The sequence below is a fragment of the Lutjanus erythropterus genome, chromosome 14 (assembly GCF_056507025.1).
Source record: "Lutjanus erythropterus isolate fLutEry1 chromosome 14, fLutEry1.hap2, whole genome shotgun sequence".
In the NCBI taxonomy this organism is placed as follows: domain Eukaryota; kingdom Metazoa; phylum Chordata; class Actinopteri; order Lutjaniformes; family Lutjanidae; genus Lutjanus; species Lutjanus erythropterus.
Window position 1 is genome coordinate 1508017 of NC_139330.1, and position 20074 is coordinate 1528090.

General features: G+C 40.4%; 1 protein-coding gene across 1 annotated transcript in view; it reads right to left on the minus strand.

The window, feature by feature from the left end:
• The window catches only part of slc30a6 (solute carrier family 30 member 6), a 72444-nt gene that overhangs the window by 37273 nt on the left and 15097 nt on the right, over positions 1–20074 (minus strand). The window contains exons 5-6 of the mRNA XM_084736162.1: positions 1663–1705; positions 887–952 (exon numbers count right to left, since the gene is read on the minus strand). Coding sequence (XP_084592288.1) covers positions 887–952; positions 1663–1705 — 109 coding nt within the window. The remainder of the gene's footprint in view (positions 1–886; positions 953–1662; positions 1706–20074) is intronic.

Below are 20074 nucleotides of genomic sequence, written 5' to 3' on the forward strand. Positions count from 1 at the left end.
ACAGGCGGTGTGTTGCTCGTGTGTTTATGAACCATTTAGACGAACCCGACAACAGAGGCTTCTCTGTCGATACTACATCTGTGTTTACAGTGTGTGTGTTTGTGTGTGTGTGATTATGGTTGTGAGAGCACATAAACACAGATGGAGCTTTGACACTGATATACAGATCAGTATAGGATATATTAAAAGGTACAATTCATGATGTAAATGTGCAGCAAAGCCAAAATTTAAAAACACCACACTGACCGAATGTGTGTCTTCAGGAGGAATTCAACAGACTGAAGCACATTTTAACTTCTTAAATTCAGCGAAGATTGAAACAAAAAAAAAAAAAAAAAAACATCTCGTAAAAAAAATCTAGAAAAAAAATGTCAGTGGCAGTAAACAGAGTTAATTCCATCATTTAAAGGAGCATCAGAGATGTTCAAAAAAGATACAAGATGCAGAGAAATCATCGCTCTCTCCATAATAGTGAGTTCAACATTTCAACCATTTACTGCAGCACATCAACCTTTAATTAATGTGCTGCCGATGCCCAGGTTGTGATTGGTCGGTTCTCTAAAAGAGCCACAATTTTCATGTTCACTGAAAACAAAAACTGTCAAGATCATGATGATGTAACATTTATTGAGGTCTAAACCAAACAAACATGTTTTCTTTCACCTGGAGAAGAAGACCTTTAGGTCAGCTCATCTCTGCAACTCTACAGTACCTCATTATAATGTTTTCTCACAATTTTTTTTTCCCAAAAAAGGGGGGGGGGTTGAAAGGGGCTCGACTGACATAATGTCCTGTGTCTTTTAATCAAAGTAGATTCTTACAGTCATGCATCTTTCTCAATGTACTGTTGTGTAGAATATATAACAGATTCTCACGGTGAACTCACCCAAAGGAGTAGACCTGACTGGGTTTCTTCATCGTCACCCAGGAACTGATGAGACAGGTGATCAAACTGCAGGCAGGAGGAGAGGGGAGGGGAGGGGAGGGGAGGGGAGGAGAGGAGAGGAGAGGAGAGGAGAGGAGAGGAGAGGAGAGGAGAGGAGAGGAGAGGAGAGGAGAGGAGAGGAGAGGAGAGGAGAGGAGAGGAGAGGAGAGGAGAGGAGAGGATGGAAGGGTGATAACAGGGAGGGAGAAAGACGCAGGAGGAGGACAGACAGGAGAAGTGCAAATAAGAAGAGAGTCAGTCAGAGAGAGACAAACGGTCGACAACCACAACAGAAACAACACAGAGGTCAGCTGAAGTTCACTTCTTGTTTAATTTATCTTTTATTCATTATAATCTCACAATTAATTTTTCATGAGTGGAAATTCTCCGTCAAAACAGCAGCACAGCTGAGCAGACTCAAGTGTTATATCACATCTGACTTCTGGATTTCTCACACTAAGCAACCATGAACAAGTTTGTTTGGTATCAAATATTAGAAAATAATGAAAAATAACATTATGAGACTGATGTGATGCTTGCCTTTGGAATAAATCAAGCTATTCTTTCCACATTTCTATTTCTCATCATAATTCGACATCAATAGTGGGTAACTTTAGCATTTACTGGACTTTGATCATTTATTACATTCATTTTTCTTCTTTCCAGTCACAAATTGATATGTACAATATTTTGCTGATAGGAGAACCTCATATTACAGAGGAGCAGAGAAAACTCACCTAAAGAGGTCGAAGATGGTGAGGTACGTGTAGGCAGTTAAGGCTGAAATGACAAAAACAGAGAAACACAAACCATCAAATTTCAAATGCAAGGCTTAGTATTCTGAAGGCACTGCAACCCTGATATCTGAATACATCATTTCAATGGTGTCAGCATCTTTCAAAGGACATCTTTTTATCTGGGGGTTATAGATATTACTTGACTGTTTTGGCTGAAGCAAACACATGAACACAGGAGGAAAAGCTTGTTTAAAATTATGACAAAATGATAATGATCAACAAACACTGGAAAACTCAAGCGCACACGCAATATCTTAAGGATCTCATTATCTCCAAAGTCCAGCACAAATTAACAAACATAAATCTGATTAGAAATCTTGGAAAAAAGTCATTCCTCATAACTCCAGAACTCGCCTGAGAGTCTTTGTGTTTTTGAGTTTTCCTCTGCGTTGCAAAGCTGCAAATTTGACAAAAAGTAAACAAAAACAGACTAAAATACAAGCTCAAGACGGTGATGATGGGAGATGTTGCAGGGGTGCCGCTGTCAGAATTCTGTCTGAGAGAGGAAGTCCACTGTCAGACAAACCTTGTGTTGTCTTTAAGTATCATTCCAATACTGATACCAGTACAAGTATCGGCCTCCAGTTCAGCCTAATAACTACTTTTTTCCAGATTTTGCAGTTTCCATCAACCTTTTCTAATGAGACACTTAAAATGCATATAAAAGAATACGCTGATGGAAACATAACTAATGTAAAGCTTCTAAAAATGTTTTGGTCCTGCACATTAAGTAAATTTGAATGCACACAGTCTGAACAAATCAAATCAGACGCCGTAGTTAGCCGGCCAGTTAGACAGTCAGCAGTTACTTCACTGGATAGTAGTCCACTGGCTCCTGACCGGGTCATTAAGTTAAGTCATTGAGTCAGCCATGCAGATATCAGCCAGGCTTTCACTGAGTCAATTACCTGGACAGAAACTTGGCGAACAGCCAATCAGCCAATCAGCTAGCAGGTAATCTGAAGGCTCAGTTATCCAGTCATTGGGTTAATAAGCCAACAGCCAACAAGCCAATTAACTCATCAGTCAGTTAACCAGCAGCTACACAGAGAGTCAGTGCAGTCCTACTGGCCTGGCTTAAATATTCAATGTCTGTCTGTTTCTCAGCCTGTCTGTCTGCAGAACTGCCTGTCTGTCTGCCTGCCTGCCTGACTGTCTTAACGCCGAGCAGCCAGCTTTCTGTAATCAGGCTCTGCTGTGGGGGATGAAGAGAGCGGATTAGAGCGGCTTTGTGCTGAGAGGAACATTTTGTTTCCCCACCACCAGCGTCCATGTTGGCCAACCTGACGCCATGTAATCCTGACAGAGAGGCCCGGACAGACAGACAGACAGACAGACAGACGAGCAGAGGGAGAGAGACAGGCGGCAGGACAGAGACTGAGTGACACAGCGACAGGCAGAGAAAGAGAAGAGAAGAAGACAGATGGATGGACAGAGATCGAGGCAGACAGACGGGCAGAGAGAGACAGTTTAGAGGACAGATAGAGTGACGGACATGTATTCAGATAGACAGACAGGCAGAGAAAGAGAAAGTGAATGAGTGTGAGAGAGAGCGAGTGAGAGAGATTCTCTAACACTGGTGAAGGAGAAACAGATAGTCAGGAGGAAAATATCTGAGACGGTCTGAAACTAAAAACTGCAGAATAAAACAGACACATTTAAAAACCGAATCTTATATATTTTTTATTTTGTGCATGTAGAGGGTTATTACAGTCGTTTAACTTTCCCGCTGTTTGCAAATGAACTCCTTCTTCATCTGATTCATCAGATGAATGTCCATTACTCTCCATTTGGCTCTTCATTTGTTCCTTCCTTTAAGTTCAATTCCACATTAAACTGCTACCAGTGAACTTTATGTTTCACCTGTGCTGTCAGCAGCCCGGCAGGAGTGATGCTCTGTGGTGCGCTTGGATTTTATACCTGAACTATAAGCAGGACGATGCACACATTTATTATTTCTGGTTGCAGTAGCCCTCTTTATGCAAATAAACATGTTTGCAAAATGTGTTGTTATTTTTACCAAAGCTCACAATGTTTTGTTCCACAAAGAAAGCATAAATAACGTTTGCTGAATTTACAAGAGGATTCAAATAATTAAGGACTTGTCATAGGCAGTGTGAAACAAAGTTTATAGTTTCTCCTGACTCAACAACTCACAAAACTGGGCAATTTTTAAGGGAGTCTGGGGTTACTGCTGCAGATAAGAGAACTCAAATATTACAATTAACCAAATTATGGACTTGCAGGACATCAGTTAAATAGGCCGCCAGCCGTCCAGGAAACACTGCGTTCACACTGCTGAAAGAATGTGGTCACATGTGGTCTGAACGATCAGATCTCATTGTGTCCTGGGTGTGTTCACACCTGTTCTCAGAGCTGACAACTGACGCATGTTAATACAAGGTGAGAACAAGACCAGTGTGTCACTGCTGGACACACAGGTTTGCTGGAGCTCTGACCATCACTAGGAGCACGTTTGAGAGCAGCTATGGTTGGGCGACTGGGCGAATAAACCATATCAGCTAGTGGTGATCAGCTGAGTTCATATTTTCACATCGACCTCAGTGAATTAAGGATTTATTTCAACCAAACCAGAGTTGGTGACTGATTGAACAGTGAAAAGATTAAACTAGATGTTTGTGGTGAGTTTTATTTGGTTTATCTGTCGAGTCTGAATGAAGTGTGCTTTACAAAGGAGAAAATCAAGCTCATCTTTGTACGATGAAGACAGAGACTTGAGCTCAGAGGGTGATCGGATGTTTTTTTTTATTATTTATTAAAGAAAACAGCTGAATATTTTGACCTTGACATTTTTTATTTTGTTTATTTATTGGATGTAGTTAATGTGTGTACAGTGTGAAACAGCAAACTTGCCGCTCACACACATCAACCATCAGTCCCAGCACTAAGACTAATCTATGAATGTTTACTAAAACAGTTCTTGTAATAATCAGTTTCATTAACATTAATGTAGACATTTCTACAGGATAAACTGTTTAAAGTTTGCTGTGTGGTGTTATTTTGATCTGCAGCAGCTCGTCTCTCCACAGGGATCAATGAGGTTTGATGTCGTCTTGTTGTGTTGAATTAAAAGCAGCAGACAATAAAAGCAATAATAATACAAACGCTGACATCACAGTGACCCTGAAACAGGCCGCATCAGATCAATACCTGGGCTGAAATTTCCCCTCGCTCTGCTCGGATAAGTTTACATATACACCGCAACACACATACACATACACACACCAACACACACACACACACACACACACACACACACACACACACACAGAACCAAGCCAGCTCAGTTCCTTTATAAATCTCCTGCTTACAAACACTGACACCCAGAGGACGTGTGGATGTGATACCAGAGCAACAAACACACAGCAGACGGGACATTATTCCTGTCTAACACACACACACACACACACACACACACACACACACACACACACACACACACACACACACACACACACACACACACACACACACACACACAATATGAACGGATAATATGATACAGAAACACAAAAACATACACAAAACACACACAGATGTACACATAAACACATGTACAGACATAAAAACACACAGTCGGTCCACAGGGCCTGAACTCAATACCCAGAACAGAATGAAGGATTAAAATCCCTGTGTTTGTTTTCAGAGATGATCGATAGAGGAGAGGAGAGGAGAGGAGAGGAGAGGAGAGGAGAGGAGAGGAGAGGAGAGGAGAGGAGAGGAGAGGAGGAAAAGTAGAAGGAAAAGAGAAGCAGAAGGAGAAAGAGAAGGAAAGGAAATTCTCTAATTTCAGCTTCATAAACGCAAATATCTTTTGGTTTCTTTGCTCCATTTTCTGGACCGAACAACTGATGACAATACCTCTTAGGTGCAGGACTACTGAGAGGCGCAAGAAAGAAAGAAAGAAAGAAAGAAAGACAGAAAGACAGAAAAAAGTGAGGTGGGAAGGAGTAAGGATTTAAAAAGGGGAAGGAAGTGAGGGGTGAATAGACAGATGAGAGAGGAGAAATACGAGCAGGAGGATGAATATTTAATGTTGTCTGCAGAGGAGCAGCCCAAACACACACACACACACACACACACACACACACACACACACACACACACACACACACACACACACACACACACACACATTATATTTAAGCACATTCACAGTAAATGTGCACAGAGATACACATATGTATCAGCATATTTATAATGTGGTCACTTCATTTATCACTGTTAATCAGGGAAACTGATACTAGTTCTGATTCAAACTTCAGCGTTTTCTCATTCTGACATGATTCTTTGACATTTATTTAGCAGGGAGATCCACTGCATCAAATCAAACGCACCTAATGTCTCCCCCAGCTGCATCAATAAATGACAAGACTTTGTTAAACCACACAATTAGGTGTTTTTTTTTCAATTGTGACCTAAGTAAGTTGTAGGTGCACAATATCTTTTAAATTACCAACCAGCACAGCAAATGTCACTGAACACTGTCTGGATTTCAGGCAGGACAATAAAACACTGAGCAGCACTGAGGACTTGAATGAGCACTTTTATCATTTCTTTTTCTTTTTTCATGCTTTGGCACTTTCAGTACCATTGGATTGTTTTAAATATGTGGTACTGAAAAAGCATTAACAGTTTTAACAACCTGTCACAGAGAGTGTTTGCTAAAATTAAACATTCTGTAATTAAAAATGTCAGAAAGCTTTTGTTTAAAACTGATTAGAAAGATGAGGCAGGGTAGACTGAGTCAAGCCTGTAGGTAAGTCTAAGTCTGTATTAACAGATCTGCTTTCCAGTCTCAGTGTGCAAAGGTTGAACCTTTAAGCCTAGCCTAATGTTGGATCTAAGATTGTGGGTATTATGTACAAATACTAACTTGGAGCATGTACATGGGTGATCTGCAAATAAAGGCATTGACCATTAATAAAGAAATGCAACACATCTGAGGAAACATCTGGTCAAAAATAAGCCTGAAAGCCAAATACAGCATCTGCAGCAAACGTCATTCCTGCAGCCAGCGCCAAAGCTGAACCCTCCATGGATGACATCTTTTTTTTGGAACTGATTTTATTTAGCATCAAGGTAGTACATTAATCCCATACAATCTTGAACACTCCTTGACAACATGGCTCCTCCATCATTTCAGACTGACACTTGGATGACATCTTTTTTTTATGAGCTCATTGAATAAGTTGTTGTTGGAGATATCTGGGCTTTATACACTGCCTGGTTAGTCTGAATTGGAAACTGGATGCACACTGCGGGTATAAGCCCTGCTGTTGCTTCAAGCGGCATCCGTTATCTACATTTTCAAAGTCCCCAGGAAACAAGAACAACCTCTGAGCTGCAACCTGCACACTGAAAACTGCAAATTTGCACCTGGGAAGCTAACTGTATGAACGTAAACAAGCTAACAGCCGTTAGCTTTTCTTTTGCAGTCATTTTAATGCCCAAGCTCGTCTCCTGATGTGCAAATGTTCCACAAAAACAAGTTCCCCCTCAACACTATTTTTTTAGAATATCAATGTGTGGAACCAGACCTTCCTCTAGCACTGAACAGTGTGGAGAGACATCTGGCTATGTGATACTATTGTCTGGATGGATATTAGCTTAGCATTTTTTACTAGCATTTGCCAACACTCTGCCACTAGTTGCATCTGAAATTCCTCACCTCATGATTGGCCTATTTGGAAAACTAAACTAATATGTATGTCAAAAACTTAAGTATGAAACCAATACTATATAAATATTGTGTAGTGGTTAAAATGTTCTGACAATGTTGAAATTGAGAGGTTATGATTTATTTTTGACAACTGAAATTATATTTTTGTTATTATGGAGAGAGAAAAGTTCAGTAAACTATCATTTCAAATGTGAACCCTCCTAACACTGTTGAGTACTGACTGATTTGTGTCTGTAGCACAGAGTATTAATAATTCACCACAATTCACCAAAAGTTTGGTCAAATTCTTAAGAGTGAAAACACACGACCTTCATCACAAAACAGAACGTCTATGCTGAGATGGTGTGCGATTATGTGCTGATGTCACAAAGGTGTGACCTGCAGCGAGAACAAGGTGTAGATGTGTGTAGATGTCATAGACCACCCTGACATGTTCCTCTTTATTCAAAAAGTCTAATTATCTTCACATTCTGTCAGCTTGAAACACACACACACACACACACACACACACACACACACACACACACACACACAGAATGAGAAGCTGAATGTGCTAACCACAGCAAATAGCAGCTTAGTGTCACTGGTTCCGGTAAACAGTAAAGTGAGACCCAGAACACACACACTCACACACACGCAGTAGGTCGTGGTGTCAGGTCAGCTCTTGTGTGCTGCAGATGTAAACTAAAAGCTTCTATCGAACGTCTCAACTGCTGCGGTGAGGAGACTCCCCAGAGAGGAGGAGGAGGACGAGGAGGAGGAGGAGGAGGAGGAGGAGGAGGAGGAGGAGGAGGAGGAGGAACAGATGAAGCAGTGAGGGAAGGATGAAGGATGGAGTGATATAGGAGGAGAAAGATGAAGAGGATGAGGAGAGGAGGCTGGGAACACTGCCCAGCGCTGACACTGCTGACCAATGAGGGAGAAACATGAGACTGGACCTGAGGGCCACACACACACACACACACACACATATCTGACAGACACATACACACATGCTGACTAAGAGCATGTACACAAAATGAGTTATCAAACCACTGTTTATTAATATTAAGACACAAACACACACATACACAAACTCAAGTGATACTAATCTGACCAACAAATACACAAAATATGAATAGTTGCACTGAGATTTTAACACTTTTTTGACCATAAAGGACATGAACTGGGTGATTTCTGGGTACAAATGACTAAATTAATTTGCTATATTATTAAATCTGACATGCACCAAGTGCCTAAAAGGCAGAACTGGCGATCCTCATAGTATTTGTTTCTCTCTACCCCACCTACTTGCAGCGTCTAGCAGAAAACAAAAACACATTTAAAAGACAACAGAGTTTCCTGTAATGAGGTTCTACAACTCTCATGCATCCTGCTGTAAAAGTTTGTCTGCACGTCCACAGTCTCCATCGTCTTTTCTAAATGTGAAGACATTTCTCCCGTCATATTAAATGACACCAAATCTGATCTAAAACCATTACATGAGTTAACATCCCCGCATTTAGTTTTCCTAATGGCAGCTTTGTCTTAACAGATGTAACATTGATTATGATCAGGGTGCAGGGTGCAGGGTCAGGGCACAGGGGGCATGAAGGCGGGGGTAAGTCTGGGTGTGTTTGGTTTAACATATCACTGCCAGCTGCCTCTCAAATCCCACGTGGAGACACGAGAACCCTCTGACTTCATAAATGGATGCAGCGGAGCGTCGCTCTGGTTTCATATCGACAGAAGCTGCTGTCATATCAAGCCGTGTGTGTGGGCCAACATGGAGTGTGTGTGTGTTAACCATTTGTACACATGCTTGTGTGTACAAATGTGTGTGTTTTAGGGCTTTAGGCTGAAATATAATGGAAATATCAAAACAAAAGTCAAGTATAATTCCATTAGATTTCATGCACAGTACACGGTTCAACATTTATATTTTTTTCAATTGGCCAATCAGGCAAGTAGGTCAGAAATTTAGTTGCCCAAAGTCAATGTTTACTTGCCACTGTACAAATTATTTTATTTATTAATGGTTATCACATAACAACAAAGACTAAAGTTGATTGTCATGTTAAATCTGGGGCTGCAATGTCTAATAATAAAAAAAAAAAACAGTAAAAATGTCCATCCCAGTTTTTCAAAAGTCAATGTGATGTCTTTAAATATCTCATTTTGTCGATGTAAGATCCAAAGATATTCAGTTTAATATGGAGAAAATCAGGAAATCTCCATATTTGAGTGGTTGAAAACAGGAACGTCCGCCATTTCTGTATGAAAAATTACTTAAACCACTGATTGTTAATCAAAATAGTTGAATTATTTTTTACCATTTGCCCGATTGGGCAGGTGAATTGATAGATTTACGAGTCCGACATGGATATTTTACTTGCCCTGGGCAAACAGGAAATCTTTATTGTTGAGCTGTGTATTACAATCTAATATACATGGTTATCTTATCCAATAACATGTTGTTTTATATGGAATTTGAATTAATCAAATATAAACTGTATTGGGTTATGTTGTAGATTTTCAGAAAATCTTTAAGGGAGAACAGGGTACTGTGTGTCAGACACAAAATAATTCTACTGCATTATTCTATAAATACAACCAAGTTGTAACAACCATAAAGATCAGCTGAGCACTTCTTCTCACCATCGTGTTTTTGTTGACCTTCAGTGACTGAACTTCTCACTCTTATCAGTGATTTTGAATTTTACTTCAGCATCTGTCAGTCCACAGTGTTTGTTATCACTGTTGGGTGTGGTTACAAGTGCAAAAACCTTATATTTAATTTTTTTAGCCATTATCACCCAGCCCCAGTGAGAGGCAGCAAAACTGATGCTTTTCAGCCTGATATCAAAAATTAACTTTGGCTTTGTCATAACCAACAATATTGTCAATAACAAATCAAACTTTGGTCACTCTGCTCCAGATAAATTCAGCAAAGTTTTGGCTAAAAACAATTCAGCACAGTTTTATTACAGGTATTACTAGATAACAATAATGAAATTTACTTGCTCCGTTTTCTCAAGTGTGAAAATTTGCTGCTTTTCTCAGTTTTATATCATTTTGAAATGAATTTGGACCGTTGTCTGGAAAAAATACAAGACATTCAAAGATGTTTTTTGGAGGGATGTTCCTTGTGACTAATTTGTTGATTAAACAGAAATTTACACTGAGACTAGGTGAGTACTCTTAGATTTAGAAAACAATATCATATCGGTTTGCATAGCGTGGTTGTTTAGTGGTTATATGACATTTTATTGTGAAACATTTTTAAACAAAACTGCGATAATTTTGGTCACTATATTTGGGATATGAAATCTTAACATTTCATCTCTGCAGCTGACATGTTTTCCAGTGAATTGTCCTTTTAAAGGTGGATCCCAGAGGAGCAGATTCTCAGACATCATCAGTGTGTTTAAATGATCGAGTCACAGTGAGAGTAAAGCAGATGTGGTGGCTGTTTGGGGAGTAAGAGGAGCTCATCACACACACACACGCACACACACACAGAGTCACACACACACAGGGTTACTGTGAGTGTGTGTTGGCTGTACTGAAGGCCCTGTGGGATGGACTGCTTCACCAGCTGTGTTCTGACACACAGGAACACCAAGGGCCTGGGGACAACACACACACACACACACACAGACACACAGACACACACACAAACACACACACACACACACACACACACACACACACACACACACACAGCTCAGATCACATGTGCACACTCGACCATCTCTGGATGTGATAAAACAAACTAATGGATACACACACAAACACTGACGACACAAAAACACGACACACACAGACAGAAATGGAGAAAAAACCTTAAAGATGAAACCGTCTTCACATTTCTCTGTGTTATTATTAGTGCGGCACAATTAATCGCAATAAAATTGCATTATGGCCAAGGGCAGTATCCAAATTGCAGAGTCAAGTGGCAATTTTTTGAAAAAGACAAAACTGCATTATAACGAGGTTCTGTAGAGCTGCAGAGACGACCTGACCAAAAAGTCTTGTTCTCTGGATGAAAGAAAACATGTTTATTTGGTTTAGACCTCAATAAATATACATCATCATTATTTTAATTTTTTTTTTTAGCTTTATTTAACCAGGATGTCCCACTGAGATTCAAAATGTTTTGGGTTTTTTTCCAAGAGAGATGTCTTCATCACCAGACTCTTTATGATGCCCTTAAATTCATCAGTGGATACAAGTGGATTGAATTCATCCATCCATTTTATAGACTGGTCCACACTCAAGGTGCACAGTAGGAAAATGCAGTTTTCCCAAGATCAGTTAGAACCCAGAGTACATAAAAAAATCACCATCTTTCTCCCATTATATGAGCCAACAGCAAAACTTAAAACCTCACATGAACACACAAACAAATCTACACCAACATGCACACACACTGTCATTGTCTCTCTCAGTTGTCACTGGTTCAGTCCGAATTTCTGAGGAGGAGGAGAGGTTGAGGAGGAGAAAGGTGAAGGGGAGACAAACAGGGAAGACGAAGAGGAGGAGGAGGAGGAGGTGTGTTTATTCGTCTGTGCAACAGACACTTGACCTGGTTTCTCAGTGCTGCTCTGGGCCAAAAAACAGCTGGAGACGCTCACACACACAGACACACACACATAAGGGGGATGAAAACACACATGTACACACAGACAGTCAAATAGACAAAAAATTACAAAAAGCTAGAATAATAATTCAATACTATCATACAACCCCAATTAAAAAAAAGTTGAGACACTGTGTGAAACATAAATAAAAACATAAAGCAATGATTTGTAAATCCTTTTAAAATTATATTCAGCTGTATACAGTACAAAGACATTTAAAGTTCAAACTACTAAACTTTATTGTTTTTTTTTTGCATTTGTAGATGCAGAGACAAACTGTGTTTACTGACAATGGTTTTCCGAAGTGTTCCTGAGCCCATGTAGTATCCTTTATACAATGATGTGGGTTTTTAATGCAGTGCTGCCTGAGGGGTCAAAGGTCACACACATTCAGTGTTGGTTTTCAGTCTTACTCCTTACATGCAGAGATTTCTCTGGATTCTCTGACTCTTTTAATGATATTGTGGATTGTAGATGGTGAAATCTATAAATTCCTGCAGTTTGTGGAGAGAAATGTTGTTTTTACAAACTGTTGGACCGTTTGCAGTTTTTCACAAAGTGGAGAAGTCTTTAATACCCAATCATGACACTGTCGCCTGTTACCAACTCACTGGTTGTATGTACCGACTTCAACAGATTCTTTTTGTGATGATATTGCTGAAATGTTTGTTATATAAAATTATTTCAAAAGGAATCTTCTTGTGTATGTTTCACCATTTTCCAACATTTTATAGAGCAAACAACAAATCAATTGAAATATTAAACGACAATGAAAATAATGGTTAGGTGCAGCCGTTGTGAAGGCCAATAACAGAGCAGCAAGAACAATCACGTGGCTTTACTGGAATGCAGCGTTTAAAACCAGGAAAAGACAACACTTTAGCATCAACACGATATCCAAAATCTACGATGATATAAGGTCTCATATTGCAGTATTGCTACAATATCGATTTATGTCCGGCCTTAATTTATAGGATGTCCAGACTTGTGGTTTGACTGATCTGGACAGGTTTCAATGTACACACACAAACACAGAGGCTGTGGAGACAGACGACAGTCCATCCATCCATCAGCTGGGAGGAGAGGTGGTGACAGGAGGGTGGGGTCAACGAGAGTGTTGGGAGACAGACGGGGGTGAGAGATAGGTGAAAGGGACAGAGGTGAGTTGAGGTGAAAGACGGAGCTGAGGTGTGTATGAGTGTGTGTGTGTGTGCGTGCGTGCGTGCGTGCGTGCGTGCGTGCGTGTGTGTGTGTGTGTCAGAAACAGAGAGGGAAAGTGATGGCTCTAGTGTGTGTGTGTTTGGTCCGGTGAGACAAAAAGCTGATGTCTTTACTTTGTAAAAAGCTGAAAGCTGATCCAGTTGTCCACTGCACAATTTGATACCTGACTGCATGCGCGCACACACACAGGCACACACACAGTTTTGTAGATTCATCATCAGCTTATGTTTCAGCAACAGTGCAACAACGACTCTGCTTAAACAGCACTTAGGCGCACACACACACACACACACACACACACACACACACACACACACACACACACACACACACACACACACACACACACACACACCCCAACCTTTATGTGCACTAACACTCAACACACAGCTGCTGGTTGTAGTAGCTGATGTGTTCAGTTGAGTCAGTTACATAGAATGAAATAGAGGACAGACATCACTGAGTCCATTAAAATACAGTAGATTTCAGTAAAAGTGAGAAAAAAACACATTGAACAGGCAACACTGAAGAGACAGGAGTCTCAGTTTGAACTCTTCAGTCTGTCTGCTCACTGAGAACAAAAAAGAACTACTGAAGAATTACCATCTCTGAACAGTTGGTCCTTTTCAAGAACCCAGGAACCGTTTTAAGAACTGAAAGTCATCTGTGTTTCAACAAAACCAACGTCAGGTCTGCCTGGTATACAAGAGACTAAGCTAACTTTAGCATTGCCATTGGATTTCAGTTTTTTAAACAGTTTTGTATAAAGACTTTTAAGTAACTTGTGATTTAAATGAATATGTGCAAATCTAATTTTGATAACCTCAGCACAGATAAAATCTTGAGGACCCCAAGTGATTCTTGTTGCCCCCGGATCCCAGGTTGGGAACCAATGACCTAAACTTTAACAATGTGTCACATGATGAACAAAGTAGAAAAAAAGAAGTGCAGTAAAAGTATACTGAGGATGCAGTGGAAATATTATTTAGCCTGCATGAACTAAATTATGCAGCCTGTTTACTTGCTGTTGGGAAATGAAGGTAACCTTTAAAGAGTGCTGCCAGTTTGACTGTGGTGGAGGAACACTGCTGCTGTGAGATGATGAACAATGATTTGTTTTGATAGCAGGCACAATTCATTTTGTTCATAAAATTCTGCACCTGAACTGCGAGTTGTTCTAGCCATGCTGCGTACCGTAAAACAAAGAGCAGTGTTAACTTACACAGGAGTTAACAACACTCATGTTCACGTTTATGATTTGCAAATATTCACCAGAGCATTTACACATTTAATGAATGCACTCTTTTAGTGAGTCCATGCACAACATTGAAGGATTCCTCTTGATTTGTTGACTAAATATCACATTACTGCAAAGTTTTTAAAGCTGCACCAATGTATCAAATGTTGCATGAAAGAGTTTCCTTCAGATGTGAGGCTGTACATCTACTGAGTTTTAGCCTCTTTTAGTTCTTAGTTTTGGTTGTACAGCACAATTTAGAATATTTAGCCACTAAAGAGGCAGATATTTCCCTCAGGAGTCGATGGAGACCAAAACAGAGCTATAAATTCATCAGGTGGCCACAAACACAACTCTAATGGCATGATAATGTTGCTCTGTGTCCGCTAGATCACTTAATAAGCAGCTATTTGTTACCACATGCAGCATAACAACTTTGTAAAGGTGGAATGCATTGTGCTCTGATTAAAAGCAGAAAAACTGGAAAAATATTAAAAGTAGGCCAAGATATGGTCAAGCAGTCACAGTCTACTTGTAAGAAACAACATGTTTGTGTGTGAACATGAGCATCTTTTTTTTCACTTCACAAAACTTTGAACACATGTGTGAATCTTTGAAAACACGTGTAAATATGTCTACATGTTCCCTCCACAGTCAGTGGGCTGGAAGAAATAAAATCATACACACACACACAGCAATCTGGTCCCGTGTTCTCTGAACACACACACACACACACACACACACACACACACACACACACACACACACACACACACACACACACACAAACACACACACACACACACAGAGGAAATGACACTATGACACAGGGGGTCTGGTTAAGCTGCAGTCTGATTATCTCTTTGAGCAGCTTCACAGGTCGTCGAAGGGTTAACCGCTTCAGCACACATGGAAGGCGTGTATGGAGTCTATACGGCCACATACGTGTGTGTGTGTGTGTGTGTGTGTGTGTGTGTGTGTGTGTGTGTGTGTGTGTGTTTGCAAACAGGCTGAAAGCCAAGGAGGGAACATTGGGCCAGATTGCAGAGTGTGTGTGTATATATGTGTATATGGTATAGTGTGTGTATTTACACGTCTGCTAAGCCGTTAGTCATGAGCTAATGGGGCCAGAGCAGTGTGTAAGAGTGTGTGTGTGTTCCTGCAGTAGAGTGCAGGCATGTACAATATGTACATATGAGGCTTTGTCAGTGTGGCAGTTGCTCTAGAACATGGTATTAGACTTGCAAAGGAGGGTCAACAGGGACGTGTGTGTGTGTGAGTGTGCGTGTGTGTGTGTGTGGACAGACTTCTATGTGGGTTATGCTTCATTTAAACGAAAGGCGGAAATGCACTGGAGGCGTTGGATGTACACATTTTCCAAATGCACAAACAGTTCCAACTGACCGACATGCAGAGGAAAAAATAACAGAAGCTGCAGGAAAATACTCAACGTTGGAATCAACTGATCATCAAGTTATTTCTAATGTATTTGAATGTAAAAAATTTAACAGTGCCTGCAAGCATGCCTGCAAATAAATAAGCATGTCTGCAAAAAATAGAATTTCAGCCTAAAGAGAATCATGTAATATATCAGGAGTTCTGTACAGTATGTTAGGTGCATTGCTAAAATTGGCTTTACAGCATTGAATCTGCCGGCTACAGCGTCATAAAGCCAGAAGTGGGTCAAACATTCCTTTTAAAGACTGACCTTTTGAACTACTGTACCACAGAACTCTATTGTTCATATGTATGATCGGAAGTATGGCTGATGGAGAGAAATAAGATGGAGCGTGAGTCTCTGACCTTTCACTAAGAGCTGCACAATTAGTCAAATATTAATCACAATTTTCGCTTCTCACAACTGCAGAAGGATTGCAGGATTGTAGGGTTTTTTTGCCCGATGAAGGTCTACTAAAGAAACATCAGAAATAAATGTTTATACTGAAAGTTAGACAGTGTGTGGGAGTCCTTCTGCAACTTTTTGGTCCACTCGCGCCTCTCTTACGCTACTGTCTCATATAATAGATTTGTGAAATGTAAATGGAGTTTGGCAGGCAGTGAGACAGGCAGTCACTGAACTTTAAAATGTGTTATTTCAGAGCAGTGGGCTTTTGTTCTCAGGTTAACAGGCTTAACTTCACATCAAACAACAACTAACAGAGTTATAAACAGCTGATCAACTTATAGCAGAGGACTCGTCGTTACTTGTTATTGTCAAAATATAATGCTGTGTTCGACTTGTGCTTGTGTAGGTTCAGTGTCCCTGCAGCCTGCAGGCAACCTGCCTGAGCTTCAGTGTGGGGATGAGGGGGGAGTAACTTGCTTCAACCATAGATCCCATGTCAAATATTATGATATATATATATATACATATAATAATCAGACTATTTAGAATACCATCTATATTTCCAACTCACTATTTGGATAACTGTGAGATTGACACTTAAAATGCATGCTCTACTCATAGAAGATCTATGCATATGAAATAAAGTGCTTCCTAAACTAGCAGCTAGCCACCCTGCTCTGCAAAGAAGTCCAGAGCAGAGGAGTTACATACAACAGAGAGCAGACAGGCAAAATAAAATTCAAGAGAAGTCTGGGGCAGAAGGTGAAAGGTGAAGAGTTCATCCCTTGAAACAGATCATCATCCCTTTGGCACCATTTCAGATTTGGGTTTAGTGATTCAACAAGCTGAGAAAACACCACAAACTGTAGTACGATGACCAACCACAGGCCAAGAAGAATAACATCTCTAACAGTACCTCAGTAAATCCCCGTCACTTTTCAGCTGACACATTCATAAGAGCGATGCTGTACACATCAATGTGAAAGTGTTCAAAAGGGTTTTTTTTTCTAGGTGAAAAGATTTCAAAATTTTGTCCATTGAGTACACATAAAAAAAAACATGTTTGAGTCTGTAGGTGTGAAGATTTCTGTGTGTGGTAGATGAATATAAACATATAACACATATAAACGTGTGTGTGTGTGTGTGTGTGGCATCAGTGTATTGAGGCGGAAGACAAACACTGAATGCTTCACATCACCAGGGTCTTTAACAAACACATAAAGACATGAAGAGATCTCATTGGCCCTGACACACACACACACATACACACACACACACACACACACACACACACACACACACACACACACACACACACACACACACACACACACACACACACACACACACACACACACAGCCTTACTGAGACGTATGACCACACGCCATGATGGAAACACACAGATTTTCTTCAGACTGTCAGTGTGTGTGGCTGACAGATGAATGAGAATAATGAGAGTGAATCTCATTTCGGTCTGTTTAACGCAAGGCTGCAATAACAATTACTTTCATTGTCATTTAAGCTGGCAATCTTTTCTTGATTAATTGATTAGATGTTTAGTCTATAAAAATGTTTCCCAGAAGCCTAACGATATTATGAACCTAAAGTTACTCAGTTTACAGTCAGAGAGGAGTAAAGAAACCAGGAAATATCCACATTTAAGACTTGAAATCAGATAATTACTCAAATTGTCAAAATAGTTGGTGTTTCATTCAGTAGCTGGCAACTCGAGACGTTCCTGCCGAATAATTTCTCTGTCAATTAAACACAAATTTTAATTTAAACTAGTTGATTAGTCTAACAGTAAGAAATCAAAAAATAAGCAGATGAACTGATAAGGTCAATCACCGTCTGAAAAAACACTGTGCATGAAGAGCCATTTGAAGCCATTAGTCACAGCACAGTCTGCATTTGCCAAATCAGATTTTAAATATGTGCTGGGCTAGAGGGGCTGCAGCCCTGACTAGTGGCAGGCGGCTGCAGAACACCTCAGAGGCAACAGTTAACTGGCATTGCGCATGAATAAAATATTGATAGATAGTTTAACTGACGAGTATTTCTGGTGCCGACTAGCGAGGGTGGTGATGTTTAACCATGTAGGTGACTAATTGTTGCAGCTCTAATTCATGTGCCAGCAGAAGCAGACAGGACGGAGCGTGGAACAGTGAGGTACTTCAGCCACCATCATGATAAACAAACTAGAGAGGCCACCACAATATCTTTGTACTCCGTCTTTTGTTCCTCACTTTTAGTTAAATATTTAGCATTTGTGTCAACTTCCTCTGTTCACAATTTTGGCCGCTTGTAATTGCACTCATTTCTCCAGGAAGTAAAAACTGAGTAAAGTCTCTGAATGTGTGTCTGCAGGTCTGCTGCCTCTGTGAGTCGAGGACTCTGACTGACAGTATTGAGATGGGGTCGCTGTCTGCTCCTGTTGTTCTCATCAGGCCGAGTATCGACGACGGTGTCGCCTTCCCCCCCGTTTGTTCGATACCTGTCCTCCGCTTCCTGTCTGCACGACACCCGACGCCGCCGCTGTACGTGTGTGTGGCTTATGCTGCAGTATCTGCAGGCAGAGCGGGTGAGCAGGATAAGGTTGCATGTTGTTCTTTTCATGGCAGCATTTTCCTGAGTGATGGAATCCCTCAGAGGATTTAATGTTGGTGGCAGACATGAGCCTCGCTGACCATAAACACTCACTGCACCGCTGTCTCACTGCACAGCCGTCTCACTGCACAGCTGTTTCACTGCACAGCCGTCTCACTGTACAGCTGTTTCACTGCACAGCCGTCTCGCTGCACAGCTGTTTCACTGCACAGTAGGGCTGAGCAATTTTGAAAAAATATGAAACTGCGATTATTTTGACTGACATTGCAATTACGATATGATTTGCAATATTAGAGGTAATGAACCTTTTTACATCATTATTCTTATTTTGACTGAAAGATATGTAAAAATGGTGTGATATTTTCTGCAGGAGTCTGTACGAAATGAAGATGTTCTCTTTAGTCTGTAGAATCTGATGTGTAGGACAGGATGTCTCTGCCTCACTAAATTCATTCATTTAAACGTTATGTGACACATTTTGTCTTTAACAAATATTGCACCTCTTGCAATTTGAAAATTGCAGAAAGCCATATTGCGATGTTCATAAGCGTTTGTTTAATCATACAGCACAGCTGTCTCACTGCACAGCTGTATGTGGGACTCTCACAGCTTTCTTCAGGAGAAAGACAGGCAGCAAGACATTTGGCAGTGAAATACGTGCATGTATATAGTCAACTTAACTGATGATACACCTAAACATGCTAAAATAACTTGTGTTCACTATTTTAGCCTCACCTTTAAAGGGCAGTTACACAATTTTTAAACCTGGGCATTATTTTTTCACAAATTTAATGGTCTAAATAACTAAATAAAAACAAAAAGTTCTGGAATTGCTCCAGTAAATCACCTCAGCCGGCAACCACAAAACAACTGCAACATAATCCATATGGGCAGCTGTGAATCATGAACTTTTCTCCGCTAAAAGTGCTTGTTTTGCTACCGACAGGCTCAGACTGTTACTGTAAGAGTCTGATTATAGAGAGAATCCCTAGAGAGAAAAGAGTTAAGGAGTGACATCGTTTTTGTTTAAACAGAAACAGCTGTTTTATTGCTCTTTTCAAAGCCACCAGACTCCACTTACAAAATCTGTCATTTTACCCTACAGAACACAGGA